Here is a 17,555-nt window from a genome sequence, read left to right on the forward strand (position 1 = left end):
AGTTGAGATGTTAAATAGAAAAGGCTAGATTAATTTTAATCATTATGGATAAGAAATTAGTTTTTGTGTTGAAGAGAAATATGTTTTATAATTTTCTTATATTAAAAGTCTAATAATCCCTATTGAAGTTATTTTAGCTTTATAAATTTGTATTTAAATTTCGTTCAAAGCTAAAAATTGCTCCAAGGAGATTAGTGAAGAGATTATATATAATTTTATTCATTGTTAATAAGAAAAGTTAAGATGCTTATAAAACCGCTTGGTATTCCATTTTAAGGCTAAATAAGAGGCTTTATTATGGGGCTTGGTGTTCGTTTTAGGCTAAATAAAATTAATATAGATCTTCTTAATATATATAATGCTTGATATTCCATTTTAAGGCTAAATAAAATTAATATAGATCTTCTTAATATATATAATGCTTGATATTCCATTTTAAGGCTAAATAAAATTAATATAAATTTTCTTAATATATAATGCTTGATATTCCGTTTTAAGACTAAATAAAATACATTTAATACTTTATTAATGTACGTTCAAGAATAAAGGCACAACCCTAACTTTCTCCGCCTACAGGCAATAAAGGCACAACCCTAACTTTCTCCGCCTACAGGTAGAAAAGCTTTGTTTGCTTGCTCTCCACCCTCGCAGTATCAGTACTATGCTTGATTGATGGCGTGGTGCAACATAATGTCCCTTTAATGTGTGAAAAACCCTGGTTTTGCCTCTGTTGAAGGAAACCCTTGGAGGACTTGGCGGAGTGCATTGGATGGCTGTTGGGTTCTCTTTGATCGCTTCACTTGATAGGATCGACACCACTGCACAGAACTGGAAGGATTGTTTACATCTTCTACGCAAGACAGTTTCTCTTCTGGAAAGCACGAGAGAGATATGGCAAGCCAGTATCAAGGATGACGTCTCCAAGACAGCATAGAAACAGCCAAGCATCTGTTGTTAAGGTAAGATGCATGTAATTAAAGTGGTTTCTCATAATTAGTATTTAGTAAGCAAGGACTCCTTCAATGCAGACTTCGTTACTTAAGAGTTGTGAGGTTGCAGGTTCTTAAACGCTTAGACAATCAAAGACTCAATAGTTGGTTTGGAGGATGACTTGGAAGGAGCATCCAAAGAAATCAGAAGACACATGGAACTAATTCGGTTTTGTGAGGGTTCGAGGCTACATCGTCAATATACCTTCACTCCGAGTGATGGAATAGGTACCGTGCATCTTGTCTTTGTACTAGATCCCGAAAAAACTGTTTGTGGGTCACTGTTTTTGGTTGCCCGACCGTCTCAACCTTATCTATTTTTTCTTACTCAAAATCTTATGGTGGTATTATAATGGTACCGGCAATGTAAGAATACAGTGTCTGCTGCCTTCCTTGAGAGGGGATTTATGACTACATTGCTCTGACGGTGTTAATTTGCCTTGGACTTGGACTTTTTGCAGTTGGAGGAGATGAAAGCACAAGGCTATGGCTCATTTGAGTCGGGATACGCCATCCTTTAGACTGGAAATTTCAGGTGTGCCGCGCCGTCACAGATCTGGGATATGCCATCCTTAAGACTGGAAATTTCGGGTGTGCCGCGCCTGCATAATTTGTTCAGGATCTGTGATATGCCATCACAAGACTGAAAATTGTGCAGGCGTGGCACACCTGAAATTTCCAGTCTAAACGATGGCGTATCACAAATGAAAGAGAAGCTGAAAAAATTCAGAAAGCCAGTGCTCTTGTGCTTGGATAATGTGTTGGATAAAATGAGGGAATTATGGCTTCCTGAAGCAGAGTTTTAGGGAAGCAGGATTCTCATAACTACAAGATACGAGCATGTTTGTAAGATCTAGCAGGGAAGCTGAAAATCAGCAACTATGAGCCCATTACAGTGAAGAAGTTGAATGAGCAGCAAGCGAGAGAGCTTCTGTGGAGGCAACTGCAGCAAGCTGACATGCAGCATGCAGGGTGTTCACCGAATGCTGAGATGGAGGCGCTGGAGAGGGAGGTGCTGAAGTCGTGCGATGGGTTACTGTTGGTGTTGACAGTGGTGGGCTGTTACATTAAGCACAACAAGGAGGAATCGAGGGTCGTGAAGGCTTGGGAGAGAGTTGCCTACGACATGAGAGCGGCAGTACCTTTGGACGGAGAAGCAGAGGATCTGTTGTATTTGCATTTGCGGTTCAGCATAGACCATCTGGACTCGGAGATCAGAAAGGTATTCTTGGACGTTGTTGCCTACATGGTGGGCTGGCCATGGTCAACTGCAGAGCGCTTGGTGAGCGCAAGCCACTTAGAGTTCCTTCGCTAGCGCGCACTCGTGGAAAAGAAAAGGTTGGGAAGCATAGAAGATGAGGCCATGGATCTTGCATCCGTGGTGGAAGTGCATGATGTGCTCAAGACAATGGGGTTGCAGATGGTGGCAGCTGACAAGGATGAGATCCGTGTCATAGGCGAAGATATCTTGGACGACACTACTAGCTTGGTAAGGGAGAGATTATAAATGGGAGTATGTTTGACATACGTATAATTGATGATTTGAAGATTGAAGATTGGTGGTGAGTTGCAGAGTGCATTGGAGAAGGTGGTGGGGTTGATGGACGTGACGGTGGCAGCTCAGTGGCTTCAGAAAATGCCGCGTTTTTGCGTTTTAAGCAATGTCAAAATAGAAGGGGATTGCCAACAAGCAGCCAAGCTCACAGGCACCTTTTGGTTGTGTGTGGGATGAGAAGTGACACAGCCAATCCCTTTGATGTGAGTGCATGCAAAGCTCTTAAGGAGCTCTCATGGATCGATGTTGCAAATGTGCGGGACTTGAAGGTACTTCTAGAACCTTCTACTTGCACCTCTTATCTCTTTTTCTTTTCTCCTAAAAGGGGTAATCTAAATCAGGTAGATCCCATTCAGGCTGGTGTACATACGGCAAGCTCATAGATGCTTTTTCATCCAAGAGCTAGACCACATCAGGGATTTAGAAAGAGACGGCCTTTCAATTAGGTCTTGAGGTCCGAATTTCAAAAGCTTTAAAAACTTTGAGCGTTAGAAATTTAGGACTTTTTCTTGTTGTAAACACATGTGATAACATTATCAACAACAGTCAAAATACAAAACTATCCACATTTTGACCTTGTCCTTACATCAACATTCTAACTACCCTACCTAATCCCAGGTTGGGATTTTTACATCCAAACTCCGTCAGGGTCAAAATACAATTAGAGTGAATTAGGTCTTTTTCCATGGCCCAGTTGATTGGGCCTTCTGAACATTCAATGCAACTTGGCGATTTGTGGGAATGCAATACCCTTGCGCATATTTATTTCTCTCTCTTGCCACTTGCACGACCCAAAAACAATGCTTTAAGCTTTCTTTCTTGAGAAGACACCTGCTGCATAGTCCAAAGGTTAGATCGCACTTGGCCAGCTTGGATTTAAGAGCCATGCAGCCTGCAAGAATCCTACATGTAAAAACTCTATATGATAGGGTTGGTTGAGTAGACCAGATATCCTCAATTGCGGCATTGAGCTCTTCATGATTAACCTGTATGGCTCCCATAAGCTTAGAGTATACCACTCTTGAAGAGATTGGAAGGAGATCACAACATTGAGTTTTAACACTGGTCCTTGTGTCTAGAATCAACCAACAACCTTAGAGGTATAGTGAGGAGAGAACACCTCTCCCCAAACAACCCCAAGCGTTCCTAGGGGTGATGCCAAATCTTCTCTTGGCTTGTCTAAAGCTTATGAAGGAAATGTTTTGCTAGATATTTCCAAAAGTTGTAGCTCGCCCTGTGAAGTGAAAGTGCTCTCCTTCCTAACTTTTCAATTTTTTCTCATAGGGGTTTTGCAAGACAGTCCAGAGTAGGTGTTATGATGTGGAAGCTCACAAACACTGGTATGTTGTGGGTCCAACCTACCTCAGGAAGAACTAGATGCTCTAATACCAGTGCTACAAAGTGAAAGTGCATGAACATTGGTCTTGTAGTGATTTGATATGCTTGGGAAAGAACCTGATGCACTGATACCAATGCTATACGCACAACGCTTGAATGCGAGACTTAATGTCTTGCTCAAACCCACTCATGGAGAGTTACAAGACTGAGCAGTGGATTGGCGTTCTTACAGAGTCAGTCCTAATACCCTATACATGCCTTGCCCATCAAGTAGAATGAGGGTTATGCAACTCTTTTCTTATACCATACACATGCCTTTGCCACTAGGCAGTTTAGGCTCTATGGTTTTCCCTGGCCTCAATGTTGAAAGAGTGCATAGAGCGGAAGTAGAGTGGCACTAGAATGTGCTGAACAGAGAGTGCAAGAGAGAGATATGGAGAGAACTATGCTAAATATACTGAAGCAAAACAGTCCCAAGCAAGAGACACTACAAGTCTCATAAGTGAGGGAGCAAAATATGTACAAGACTGAATGAACAATGAGAGGCCAGCACCCACTATTTATAGTAGGGGTAAGCTGGCCGACTGGAGCTGCAAAACAGGCAGACTGGAGCTACTGGACAAGGCCGATTGGAAAATGCCAGAAAGGCTGGAAAAAATCCCCAAAAAATATTAGAAAAGGGGGTGGCCAACCCACAAGCAAGGGCCATGCAAAAGGAACCAAATGGGCACCATAAAAGAGCAAAACCTGGGGATGAATGTGCTAACACTCTCTCTTAGCACCAGATGCTGAACAAACTCTGAGAATCCGAAGATGAGGAGGCAAGGAAGCCTGAGAAACCGGCTTGGTGAACAAATCTGCAGCACTCTCCGTCGCGAAAGGACAATACTCCAAACGCAAATCTCCAGTTAGAACCCGTTCACGAACATAATGATATTGAATCTCAATGTGTTTCGTACGAGCATGAAACACACGGCTCTTGGCGATGGCGGTGCAACTTTGATTGTCACACCAAAGAAGAGTAGATCCGATAGGAGAACAGCTGAGCTCCTTCAATAATCTCCGCAACCATATCGTCTCACATGCAGCATAACAAACTGCACGGTACTCCACCTCGGTAGAGGAAAGCGCCACAGTAGGTAGCTTTTTATTGCTCCAAGAAATGGCTCTAGACCCAAGTGAAAAAACACAACTAGTGGTCGAACGCCGTGTATATAGATCTCCAGCCCAGTCCGAGTCAGACCATCCAACAAGAGTGCGTCCTTGGCCATAAAAGATGCTAAAATCTAGAGTGCCAAACAAGTGCCGAAGAACTCTGAGAGCACACCGCCAATGCTTATATATGACGGGGTTTGGATGAGAAGGAACTCAATAAACTAACTGCGAAGCATATATTCAATCGGGAGTAGGTCAATCATACCAAACAACCGATGAGAACCTGATACTGTCTCTGATCAGTCCCTGGAGAAGCATCAAGTGAAGAAAGCTTCTCACCAATATCCATAGGAGAAGATATTGGTTTACACCCAGTCATCTGAAATCTGTCAAGAATCTCCGGAGTGTACCTCTGCTGAGAGAAGAAAATGTCCTTAGAGGTTTGCCAAATCTCAAAGCCGAGAAAATATCCACATATATTTATGACACATCACATCTCTTTCTATCACATCACATTCTTTCACACACATCTATATCCATTCTTTCACATACTCATTTATATTCATTCTTCATATACACATTCACATCACATTTTCACATGCACATGCACATCTATTCTTTTACAAATATATCCACATCAATTCTTTCACATATACATTTATATCCATTCTTCACTTATACATTTACATCCATTTTCATCATATATCATCCACTCATATCCCATATCATTCATTTACATCTTGATTCACATGACATCACATCTCATCCATTCATTCACATCTATCTGATTCACATCACATCTTATCACATCTACTCACCTCACATCTTATCACATCTACTCACCTCACATCTCATCACCTCTATTCACATCACAATCATCCATCCATTCATTCACACTGATCTGATTCTCATCACATCTCGTTATATCTCATCACCTCTATTCACATCACATCCATCCATCCATCCATTCACATCTATCTGATTCACATAACAAGTATTCACCTCACATGTCATCACCTCTATTCACATCACATCCATCCGTCCATTCACATCTATCTGATTCACATCACATCTATTCATCTCACATCTTATCACCTCTATTCACATCACATCCATCCACCCATTCACATCTATCTGATTCACATCACATCTCATCATATCTATTCACCTCACATCTCATCACCTCTATTCACATCACATCCATCCATCCATTTTCATTCACATCTATCTGATTCATATTACATCTCATCACATCTATTCACCTCATATCTTATCACCTCTATTCATAGAATTTAAGAGAATTCTAATTTTTGATATAAAGATTCTTTACGCATCTATTTATGTATAAAAATCAACTTTAGGGGGAATAACACTTTTATAAAAATCCTTTTATGCATAAATTCAATTCCAAGAAAAATAACACTTTTGAAATAAAATTAAATCTTTTATGTATCTTTCTAGGTATAAAATCAATTTTAATGAGAATAACACTTTTGAAAGAAAAATAAATCTTTTATGCATCTTTTTATGTATAAAATCAATTTTAATGAGTAACACTTTTAAAATAAAAATAAATCTTTTATGCATCTTTCTAGGTATAAAATCAATTTTAATGAGAATAACACTTTTGAAAGAAAAATAAATCTTTTATGCATCTTTCTATGCATAAAATCAATTTTAATGAGAATAACACTTTTGAAATAAAAATAAATATTTTATGCATCTTTCTATGCATAAAATCAATTTTAATGAAAACAATACTTTTATATTTTTTTTTTCATTATGCATCTTTCTATGCATAGAAATTAAATTCAATGAAAACAACACTTTTATAATAGAAATTTTCATTATGCATCTTTCTATGCATACCTCTTGTCCTTGTCAGAACGGAAGATGGGGATAGTGTCATGACATAAAATCAATTTTAATGAGAATAACACTTTTGAAATAAAAATAAATATTTTATGCATCTTTCTATGCATAAAATCAATTTTAATGAAAACAATACTTTTATAATTTTTTTTCATTATGCATCTTTCTATGCATAGAAATTAAATTCAATGAAAACAACACTTTTATAATAGAAATTTTCATTATGCATCTTTCTATGCATACCTCTTGTCCTTGTCAGAACGGAAGATGGGGATAGTGTCATGACCATGCTCTAGCACAGAAGAAGAATCACCCAGAGTAATCTCGTCTGATCTGGCAGTGAAGTTCTCGAACCAATCTCGATGGGGTGTCATATGAGCAGTAGCGCCGCTATCAACAATCCAAGATTGGATTGAGAAGTCACAAGAGCAAGTATACGTCGAGTACTTGCTAAGAGAAGAATGCCATCATCCTTCTTGGGTTGAGACACCGCCGTTGAGGAAGAGTTCTTTGTTGCTTCATCACGCTTCTTCTTGTGACATTGGGATGATTTGTGACCCTTCTTGCCACAACAATGACATTCAATGTCCTTATTCTTTGAAGATTTGTTGTCTTTATCCTTGTCGGAATCCTTGGAGTTCTTGTCAGAACCCCCTTTTACTTTTGTTGATTCTTCCCTTTATTTCGTGCTGCCAAAGCTCCATCACGGCCACCAGAGGTGCCAGTCCGCTCCTCAAAGCGAGACTCAATCTGCTAACGGAGGAGAGAACTTCCTCCCAAGTAATTGGAACAGGACGAGGAGAAGAAACAAGAGATTGAAAGTATGCATCAAACCTCTCTGGAAGTTTGGAGAGCAGTCGAATAGCCATGTGCTCTGTGGAGATGTCCTTGCCACAAACAGCAAGCTCGTCTCGGGGATCTTTCATCTTCGAGATGAAAGTAGATAAAGATGAAAAGGTAGAAACTGATAAGTTCATAAGTTGCTTTTTCAACGCCAAAATCCGACCCGGAGATTTAATCTCATAGAGATCTGCAAAAGCCTTCCAAACTTCATGTGCTGCATCTGCTGTACGCACATGAGAGAGAACAGAAGCCTGACAGTTCAACATCAGAAAGGAGAAAACGCATCGATCATTCGACTGCCAAATATCAATCTGTGCCTGAGTCGCACCACCGGAAGCAAGGGTGGGAGGGGTGGCATTGGCCAGTGTAACAAGCCAATGCCAAAGATCCATGCCACGCAAGGCCGATTTCACCTTCACCTTTCATAGGGTGTAGTTGGAACCATCCAACTTGGCAGACTCAGCAAACATATGAAGAGGAGTCGGTGTAGCCATCACAAAAGCTTGGGCTCAATCTCAAAAAATGCACAAACTCTGAAGAAGAAGTGTCCTCCACAGGTACCAAGAGTGCCACCAAAGCCTGCAACACCACAGACCTCCTCTGCAAAGGGGAAAGCCCACTGGAGAGGAAAACGCAGCACACAGAAGACTGTTGTCTTGAAAAAAACAGGCTGCCTATGTCCAATCACCACGGGGAAAAGAAAACGTTGATCAAAGAGTACCTGATGGCTGTGTCGGTGAAGCCAAACTGTAGGCGCAAAGACCAACAGGTGCTGTCCAAAAAATGCAGCAGCAAAGGACTGCAAATTTGAGAGAAAACGTAGAGGAGAGGGTGCTGAAAATAGTGCTGAATCTAGGGTAGCAAAGAGGTTGCTAAACCGGGAGCGATGATACCATGAAAGAGTGCACAGAGCGGAAGCAGAGTGGCACTAGAATGTGTTGAACAGAGAGTGCAAGAGAGAGAGAGAGATGGAGAGAACTATGCTGAATGTACTGAAGCAAAACAGTCCCAAGCAAGAGACACTACAAGTCTCATAAGTGAGGGAGCAAAATATGTACAAGACTAAATGAACAATGAGCACCCACTATTTATAGTAGGGGTAAGCTAGCCGACTAGAGCTGCCAAACAGGCCGACTGGAGCTACTGGACAAGGCCGACTGGAGCTACTTGGCAAGGCCAACTGGAAAATGCCAAAAAGGCTAGAAAAAATCCCAAAAAAATACTAGAAAAAGAGGTGGCCAGCCCACAAGCAAGGGCCATGCAAAAGGGACCAAATGGGCACCATAAAAGAGCAGAATCTAGGGATGAATGTGCTAACACTCCCTCTCAGCACCAGATGCTGAACAAACTCCGAGAATCCAAAGATGAGGAGCCAAGGAAGCCTGAGAAATCGGCTTGGTGAACAAATCTGCAGCATTCTCCGCGGAAGGACAATACTCCAAACGCACATCTCCAGCAAGAACCCGTTCACGAACATACTGATACTGAATCTCAATGTGTTTCGTACGAGCATGAAACACAGGGTTCTTGGTGATGGCGATGCAACTTTGATTGTCACACCAAAGAAGAGTAGATCCGGTAGGAGAACAGCCGAGCTCCTCCAATAATCTCCGCAACCATGTCGCCTCACATGCAGCATAACAAACTGCACGGTACTCCACCTCGGTAGAGGAAAGCGCCACAGTAGGTAGCTTTTTATTGCTCCAAGAAATGGCTCCAGACGCAAGTGAAAAAACACAACCAGTGGTCGAACGCCGTGTATATAGATCTCCAGCCCAGTCTGAGTCAGACTATCCAACAAGAGTGCGTCCTTGGCCATAAAAGATGCCAAAATCCATAGTACCACGCAAGTACCAAAGAACTTTGAGAGCACACCGCCAATGCTGCTGACGGGGTTTGGATGAGAAGGAACTCAATAAACTAACTGCGAAGCATATGTCCAATTGGGAGTAGATCAACCATACCAAACAACCGATGAGAACCCGATAGTCCCTGATCAGTCCCTGGAGAAGCATCAAGTGAAGAAAGCTTCTCACCAATATCGATAGGAGAAGATATTGGTTTGCACCCAGTCGTCTGAAATCTGTCGAGAATCTCCGGAGTGTACTTCTGCTGAGAGAAGAAAATGCCCTTCGAGGTTTGCCAAATCTCAAACCAAGAAAATAATGCAGAAGGCCAAGATCCGTCATCTCAAACTCTGTCTCCAAAGCATCCATAACAGAATGGATCTGCACAACAGAATGAATGTGCTGAACAGAGAGTGCAAGAGAGAGAGAGATATGGAGGGAACTATGTTGAATATACTGAAGCAGAACAGACCCAAGCAAGAGACACTACAAGTCTCATAAGTGAGGGAGCAAAATATGTACAAGACTGAATGAACAATGAGAGGCCAACACCCACTATTATAGTAGGGGTAAGCTAGCCGACTGAGCTGCAAAACAGGCCGATTGGAGCTACTGGACAAGGTCGACTGGAAAATGCCAGAAAGGTTGGGAAAAATCCCAAAAAAATACTAGAAAAAGGGGTGGCCAGTCCACAAGCAAGGGCCATGCAAAAGGGACCAAATGGGCACCATAAAAGAGCAAAATGTGGGGATGAATGTGCTAACAAATGTGAGCATGCAAGAGAAAGGATTAAGAAGGTCAAAGCCCCTTGTACTCATGCTCTTACCACGACCTTAGCTTTGATTTAGACATCGGCTAGATGGGAGGCTATCAAAGGATGCCGTTGGACTTCAGGCTATGGTTTTCCCCGGCCTCAATGTGACCATGCAAGAGAAAGGATTAAGGAGGTCAAAGCTCCTTGTACTCATGCTCTTACCGCAACGTTAGCTTTGATACAATCTATACAAGATAAAGGAAGAGTGTATACCCCTTTACGTGGAGAAAGGAGAGGGAGAATTTTTGAAAAGGAGTAAGTCTATACAAGATAAAGGAAGAGTGTCTACCCCTTTATGTGGAGAAAAGAGAGGGAGAATTTTTGAAAAGGAGAAAGGAGGAAAGAAGACAAGTGTTTGGGGGTTTCTTTCCCACACGCCTAGATGCATTGGGGCTCACAATTAGCTGTCACCATCAAACCATTTACTCATTGAATGAGTTTCTTTTATATATATATATATATATATATACACATACATATATATATATACACATACATATATATATATATATATATATATATATATATATATATATATATATATATATATATAAAATACATTAGAAAGCAAATTGCCCACCCCTCCCTCCTCCTCCTCACACACACACACACATACATATCTTCTAATATTATATTATGTGCGTGTAAGAGAGAGAATATACATACACACATACGTATATATATTATGTATGTATGTGTATCTATAGGTATGTAAGCATGTATATATAAATAGATTTATATGTATATCGACGCACACATGTATGTTCATGCGCGCGCGTGCGCACGCACACACACACACACAAGCACATGATACGGCACACACATACAAACACTTACACACATGGACACACGTGCAACACAGAGATATGCACACTTACACACATGGACACACGTGCAACACAGAGATATGCACACTTGCACACATACACACGTGTATGCATGCACACAAGCACATAAATACACTCACATACACAAGTACATGTGCACACACATGGACATGCACACACTCACACACACATGCACTTGCACGTGCACACACATAGATGTACACGAGTATATTCACATGCTCACACGCACACGTACATGCAGACACTTGCCATGGATACACATAAATAAAAACATACACAGCATGTACACACACACAATAAATATACACTAACACATACACACAATCAAGACACTTACACGACACATGTACACGTGAAGACATTACACAATCACACGTACGTGTGTATGTGTACACACAATCACACATATGTATGCAAAAGAGAAGACAAAAGACATTATATATAAGGTACATTTATTTAAGCGTGAACACACATCATCATGCATCCCCACGTATTAAAATTTAATATTAATTAAAAATGTGTATGTGTTCATTTATTTTATAAATACATATGTATATATAGGTATATGTCTCTAAATATAATAAAACATAATATTATAGATAATATATATTTACATGTGGGTGTGTGTGTGTGAGAGAGAGAGAGAGAGAGAGAGAAAGAAAGCTGTATTAACGTCTACTAGAGGCCGAACTCGACCTATGAGACAAATCAATGTACAACTGTCAATGTCTTCTAGATGTCCAGAAAAAAAAAGGATAAAATGAACATGAAATAAACTATGAAAGTACTGAGCTAGTGGGGGGGGGGGTGATGGATGGAGCACTACTGCTAGAGGCTCAGTATGCAACCTATATGCGCAGGGTATACAAGAATGCAATGCAAATCTGTCTAGCTTCAACCAGTACCATAATGGGGGTGTAATATGTGATACATAGGCGATGGTGAGGCAAAAATACCTCGGAGCATGATCTCCGGGTGTGAGTGTAAGTGAGCTAGTCGCTCGTGGATATGGTGCTGATGTCGAGCCCGTATCTCTGTGATCTCCCTCTGATGTAGTCTGGGAGTCTGGTAGCCTGGTGCTCTCGGTCTCCGTTTGGCTCGAAGGTCCGCAACAGCGCGCTGAAGTGTAACCCCCTCCTGTGTCAGGGTAGGCACTGGGATAGATCTCTGGAAGAAATTAGTGAGCTCGAGCTGTCGCCCACCTCTCCTTGTGGTATGAGTTCGTAGCAGTGTCTCTCTGTGGCGTTGTGTCTCTAGCAAGAATTGGCCCAATCTGCGGTGGTCTGCGGACTCCATGATCTAGCGGAGTGAGGGATGTCCACTGAAGCTGGTGGTGTATCTCTCTCTAATGACACTAGATGCTCTGCATCTGCATGAGAAAGAAGTGTGTGTGTGTGTGTGTGTGTGTGCATGAGAGAGTTTCTATATGTGGGAGAGTGTGTGAGAAGAGAGATAGTGTGTGTGTGTGTGTGTGTGTGTGTGTGGAGGGAAAGAGTGTGTTTGCATTAGTACGTGTGTGTGTGTGTGTATAAGAGAGTTTCGACAATTGAGTGTGCGCATTAGTACGTGTGTAAGAGAGAGAGTTTCGATAATTGAGAGTGTGTGCATGTGTATGTGTGTGTGAGAGAGAGAGGGTGTGCATGTGCATGTGCATGTGCATGTGTGTGTGTGTGAGAGAGAGAGAGAGAGAGAGGGAGAGAGAGAGATTACATGTAAGATGCATTTATTTGAGAGTGAGCACACCTCACCACTCATCCCTACCATTAAAATTTAATTAATTAAAAAATTATGTGTGTAAATCTATTTAAGCGTGTGTGTGTGTGTGTGTGTGTGAGAGAGTGTCACAAACCCCTATACATATGAGTGGATGCATATGAGTCCAAGGACATGGCAAGACATTTGTGGACTTTCGGGCGGTGCCCGTGTGGATTCCGGCCATGCACACATGGTGTGTTATGATGGCAGGCGGAATATTTTCAAGTACAAGAATGATGATAGGTGGTTCTCCAAGTTTACATGTGCACAATGCATAAATGATGCATGCCATAACTTTATTTTACTTTGTGTGACATTGTCTTGCTGCCTGGACAATGCTTGTTATTTTGGCTTGTGAAGTCCGAGGGACCGGGGACGCTCGGGGACCTTGTGGACACGTGTGTGCACTCCTGTTTGGGCCTAAACTGTGGGCTTATGGGTTTTGTAGGTGGTAAGTACGTCCACACTCAATTTACAGCTTATTTCATTTACTACTAAAGTTTATTGGTTTGCAGGTCCACACTCATTAATAAGTGGCCGGATAACTTATAACGCGTTCGCATTTGGTTGGACCAAAATTAATGAAGTCCGGACAGCTTATGGCCATTTCCCATTTGGTTGGACCTAAACTTATACAAACAGGACAAATGGAGCACTATGGGCTGGACACCTACCTGGACACCTTATGGGGACACTTGTCAGCCATTATGTGTACCCACCAAGCCCCTTAGGTGGCACTGGAGAAAGGTGCCTCCTTCAAGAGGCCTTTTGGGCTGTTTTATATATAACTCAACACATTGGAGAGCTGGTTGAAGCTTTGGGAGTTGCTACAGGGCTGGTTGCTTGCTTCCCGGACTCACACAAGCTTGGATAATGATCCCCACACTCTTCTAAAAGGCTGGTTGGTAAATTTCAGACCTGTAATTTTTGGTTATTGCGAGTTTTGGGCTGGTTACAGGTGTCCAAAGTCAACTTGGACAGTAGAGGACAGCTCTAGGGACCTCCACAGGGCTGTAGGACCCCTTACAGGTGGATTTCTCGCGATAGAAAGTTGCTGTTTTGGACTGGTTATTGCACAAAACAGGCCGGACAGCAATGAAATATGTGAGCATGGATGTGTCTCAAGGTTTCTTGGTATAACAGGTGCTTAGGGCAAGCATTGGGGACACTTGCTCGCGGAGAACACAGGTTTCTGGATCAGTTTCTCGCGTGGAAACAGGGCCTAAAGATCCATTTACATCTTGTGCAGGGCGGAGTACCTGTGAGGATTGTGATACTCTTGTGCAGGGCAGATGTACCTGTGAAGAGGCTTGTGCAGGGCGAATGTACCTGTGTGTAGGGCGGATGTACCTACAGATTCTCTTGTTTGAAATGTATTCATTCATGATGTATTTGGAAGAATCAGGTGCAGGCTGGTGGTGAATCCCCAGGCACCCGTAATCTTGGACTTTGCAGACTCTTTTGGTAATATAACCTAAAGGGGGGGGTCAGCCTATCATCGGTCCCTTTATGTGGTGTACTGTCATTTTCAGCTTTGTGGTTGTAATGCTCAAGTGTTAAGTGCTCAGAATCTTGTTCACATTTATACGATTCTAATACACCCGTCCGCTTCCCGTTACAGAGAGAGAAATAAAATGATATATTAACGTCCTCAAAAGGCCAAAATGACCTATGAGACCAAAAAGGTTACAATAATTGGTGGATCTGATACAATGTCTGTGTAAGAAAAGCTAAAACAACTAAACAACTAACTGAAACTAAAACAACAACTCTGAGGAAAAGTAAGGTACTAGGAGCTCCTAATGGATAACATCTGGGAAGGAAAACTCCAGCAACAAAGGTAAGCATCATATACATCACTATCCAAAGATGTCTCTCATCGGTCGATGGTGGATATCCTCAATGTCCTCCATGGTGAGTACTCTGATTGGACGTCTCCCATGCCGTGTTAGTATGGTCCTGATCCTCTGTTGTAGTCTCTGTCGGTGTTGGGATGGGCCTCTCATCTTGGGACGTGTGGACCGCCCCAGCTCTATAGCCCGATCAATCAGTGTACCTCTGGTGCGGCTATACTTGGGGGCTAGCTGCAATGCCTGTTGGCCTGACTGCTCAATCTTTGGTCGAAAGAAGTATGTAATCTGCCTTTGTAGGTGTCTCTCCCTGTCTGATCCCCTCCCTCTCAAGAGACCCTCTCTATGTCTACGTAGCTCCAGCAAGTATAATCCGAGGCATCTCTGATCCTGGTATCTCATGACTCTAGAAAGTGGTCCAAAACCCTCTCTGAACAGGCAGTGAAAACGGCCTCGTATCTCATAACATACTAGACCGCCCCAGCTCTATAGCCCAATCAATCAGTGTACCTCTGGTGCGGCTATACTCTGGGGCTAGCTGTAATTCTTGCTGGCCTGATTGCTCAATCTCTGGTCGAAAGAAGTCTATAATCTGCCTCTGTAGGTCTCTCCCTCTTTGATCCCCTCCGTCTCAAGAGACCCTCTTCTATGTCTATGCAGCTCCAGCAAGTATAATCCGAGGCATCTCTGATCCTGGTATCTCATGACTCTAGAAAGTGGTCCGAAACCCTCTCTGAACAGGCAATAAAAACGGCCTCGTATCTCATAATATACTGGATAGTGACATATGTAATGTAACTCTGTCTCTGGCTCCATTTGGCACAGCTGACAAATCTTGGCCTCAGCTGGTACTCCTCTGAATCTGCCAATCTCAATCTCTAGCTGGTGTGAGGATGTGCGCATCTGATCAATAGCACACCGTACCCCATGAGAAAGATGAGTATCCATGTAGCTGGGTCTAGTCACAAACCCATCCTCCGTGAGCTGGAGAAGATGATCTCTATAGAAAGCCATCTTCGTACCAAGCTCGTGTGTCGGCTGTATCCATGTCCTCCTAGTGTCCAGCTGAGTCAAGTCGCGCCTGATAAGTCTGGTAATCTCTGCCCGTGTGAGAGAGAGGGAGGGTGCATCCAGGGAGTACTGAAATGGAGGTAGCCTGTCCATACTAAAGCCATGCAGTTGGAACCAAGCTGTTATCTGTGCATACCAACATGATCCGTCTCCCTGTGATGCCAACTGTCGTGAAGACTCCAGGGCTAAGCAAGCATATCTGTCTCTAGGGAGAGCCCAAGTGCTATGTATAAAGGAGACTGATCGAGTGAGTGCCTCTACTACCAATGGGGGGGCAACCATCTCTGCACGGATTATATCATGTGGTACGGAGGCCTTGGCCCTAATCATCCTGGAAATCATAGAAACCAAGGGCCTCTCCATACATCTCCATCCATCAGTGCTACCAACTCGGTTGTGGTGATCCACTGAGGGTCCCCATATCTCCACTCCATACAGCATGGCTGAAGTGACCAAAGTGTCAAAGAGCCAGAGCTTTGTTCGAGGTTCCTGAAACTAAACGTGCGAACACGTCCTCTCTAGTCTCCCCAATGCTGCATAAGCTCTGGTCAATCTGGTCTCCGCTGCTCTCCTCAAGGAAAATAGTGGGCCACTAAAAACCACACCAAGGTAAGTATATGCATCTGTATACTCCACTGTCTCCTGACCATATGTAAAGGTGGGTACTGACCTCCTAACCCACTGTGCTGTGGTGCTAAACACCATCACCTTGGTTTTACCAAGGTTAACAGACAATCCACTGTCCTGTGCAAACGTGTGCAATGCATCCAAATGATGCTACATCCCCTCTAGAGAATCTGAGATCAGCACAATATCATCAGCATACAATAACAACGGAATCCGTGTCCCTGCTAGTTGTGCTCCTCTATCACCCTCCCGCTCTACATAGTCCGAAACCTCATCCACATACATCCCAAATAAGGTGGGAGAAAGGGGGCAGCCCTGTTTCAGCCCAATAGTGGAGTGAACCATCTGAGATATACCGTGAGTAGTACGTACCTGCCCCACAACTGTCCTGTATAAAGCCATGATTCCCCAAATCAGCATGTGGGCACTCCCATCTCCTGTAGTCTGCGCATCAGTTTGGCTCTCGGTATTGTGTCAAAAGCTTTGTGGAAATCCACAAAGCAACAATAAATCCTCCTGCCATATAATCTGCCCTCCTCAATAATAGCTATGAGTGTCAAGATATGGTCAAGAGTGGAGAAACCTCTCCTGAACCCTGCCTGCCCTGATGCACGCATGCCCTCTCTCTCTGCCCATCTACTCAACTCCTGCTCAAGAATAGATGCATATAATCTAGCCAATGTGTGACCAATCATGATGGTACGATAATTCCCAGGAAGCATGGGATCCCCTGACTTGAAGATAGGCACAATCGTGGACATATTCCAAGTCTCAGGAAAACCCTCACACATGGCTTGGTTAAACATCATAGCAATAAGCTCTGCAAGCATATCTCTGGCGTGAAGAAAGTGCTCTGCTACCAAACCATCATGATCATATGCTCTCCCAGTCCTCATCTTGTCAATAGCTTTCCTTACCATCTCAGCAGTAAAGAAAGCACATGTCTCTGGGCATGGCTCCGATGGGTCTAGCAGGGGCGGCTGTCCTGGTG

General features: G+C 42.8%; 1 protein-coding gene and 1 long non-coding RNA gene across 4 annotated transcripts; both read left to right on the forward strand.

The window, feature by feature from the left end:
- The first annotated feature begins 1,078 nt into the window (after positions 1-1,078).
- LOC147618853 (disease resistance protein ADR1-like) lies at positions 1,079-3,121 on the forward strand. Its single transcript, XM_086773933.1, has 2 exons — positions 1,079-1,217; positions 1,451-3,121. Exon 2 carries the CDS (start codon positions 1,948-1,950, stop codon positions 2,302-2,304), a length of 357 nt encoding a protein of 118 aa, XP_086630059.1. The 5' UTR covers positions 1,079-1,217; positions 1,451-1,947; the 3' UTR covers positions 2,305-3,121.
- LOC147618854 (uncharacterized) lies at positions 2,310-14,327 on the forward strand. Of its 3 annotated transcripts, none has more exons than XR_015261980.1 (3): positions 2,310-2,478; positions 2,563-2,813; positions 13,532-14,327. It is a non-coding gene; the product is annotated as an uncharacterized LOC147618854 (long non-coding RNA). The 3 variants fall into 3 exon arrangements; XR_015261979.1 differs by lacking the exon at positions 13,532-14,327 and adding an exon at positions 2,886-3,121; XR_015261978.1 differs by lacking the exon at positions 13,532-14,327 and having other exon boundaries at positions 2,563-3,121.
- Positions 14,328-17,555: the final 3,228 nt, after the last annotated feature.

The sequence above is a fragment of the Cibotium barometz genome, chromosome 34, assembly GCF_041138505.1.
Source record: "Cibotium barometz isolate CiBa-2024 chromosome 34, ASM4113850v1, whole genome shotgun sequence".
In the NCBI taxonomy this organism is placed as follows: domain Eukaryota; kingdom Viridiplantae; phylum Streptophyta; class Polypodiopsida; order Cyatheales; family Cibotiaceae; genus Cibotium; species Cibotium barometz.

Bases quoted from the DNA above. Each gene is read 5' to 3' on its own strand.
- LOC147618853 (XM_086773933.1), top strand. From the start codon at position 1,948: ATGCAGCATGCAGGGTGTTCACCGAATGCTGAGATGGAGGCGCTGGAG.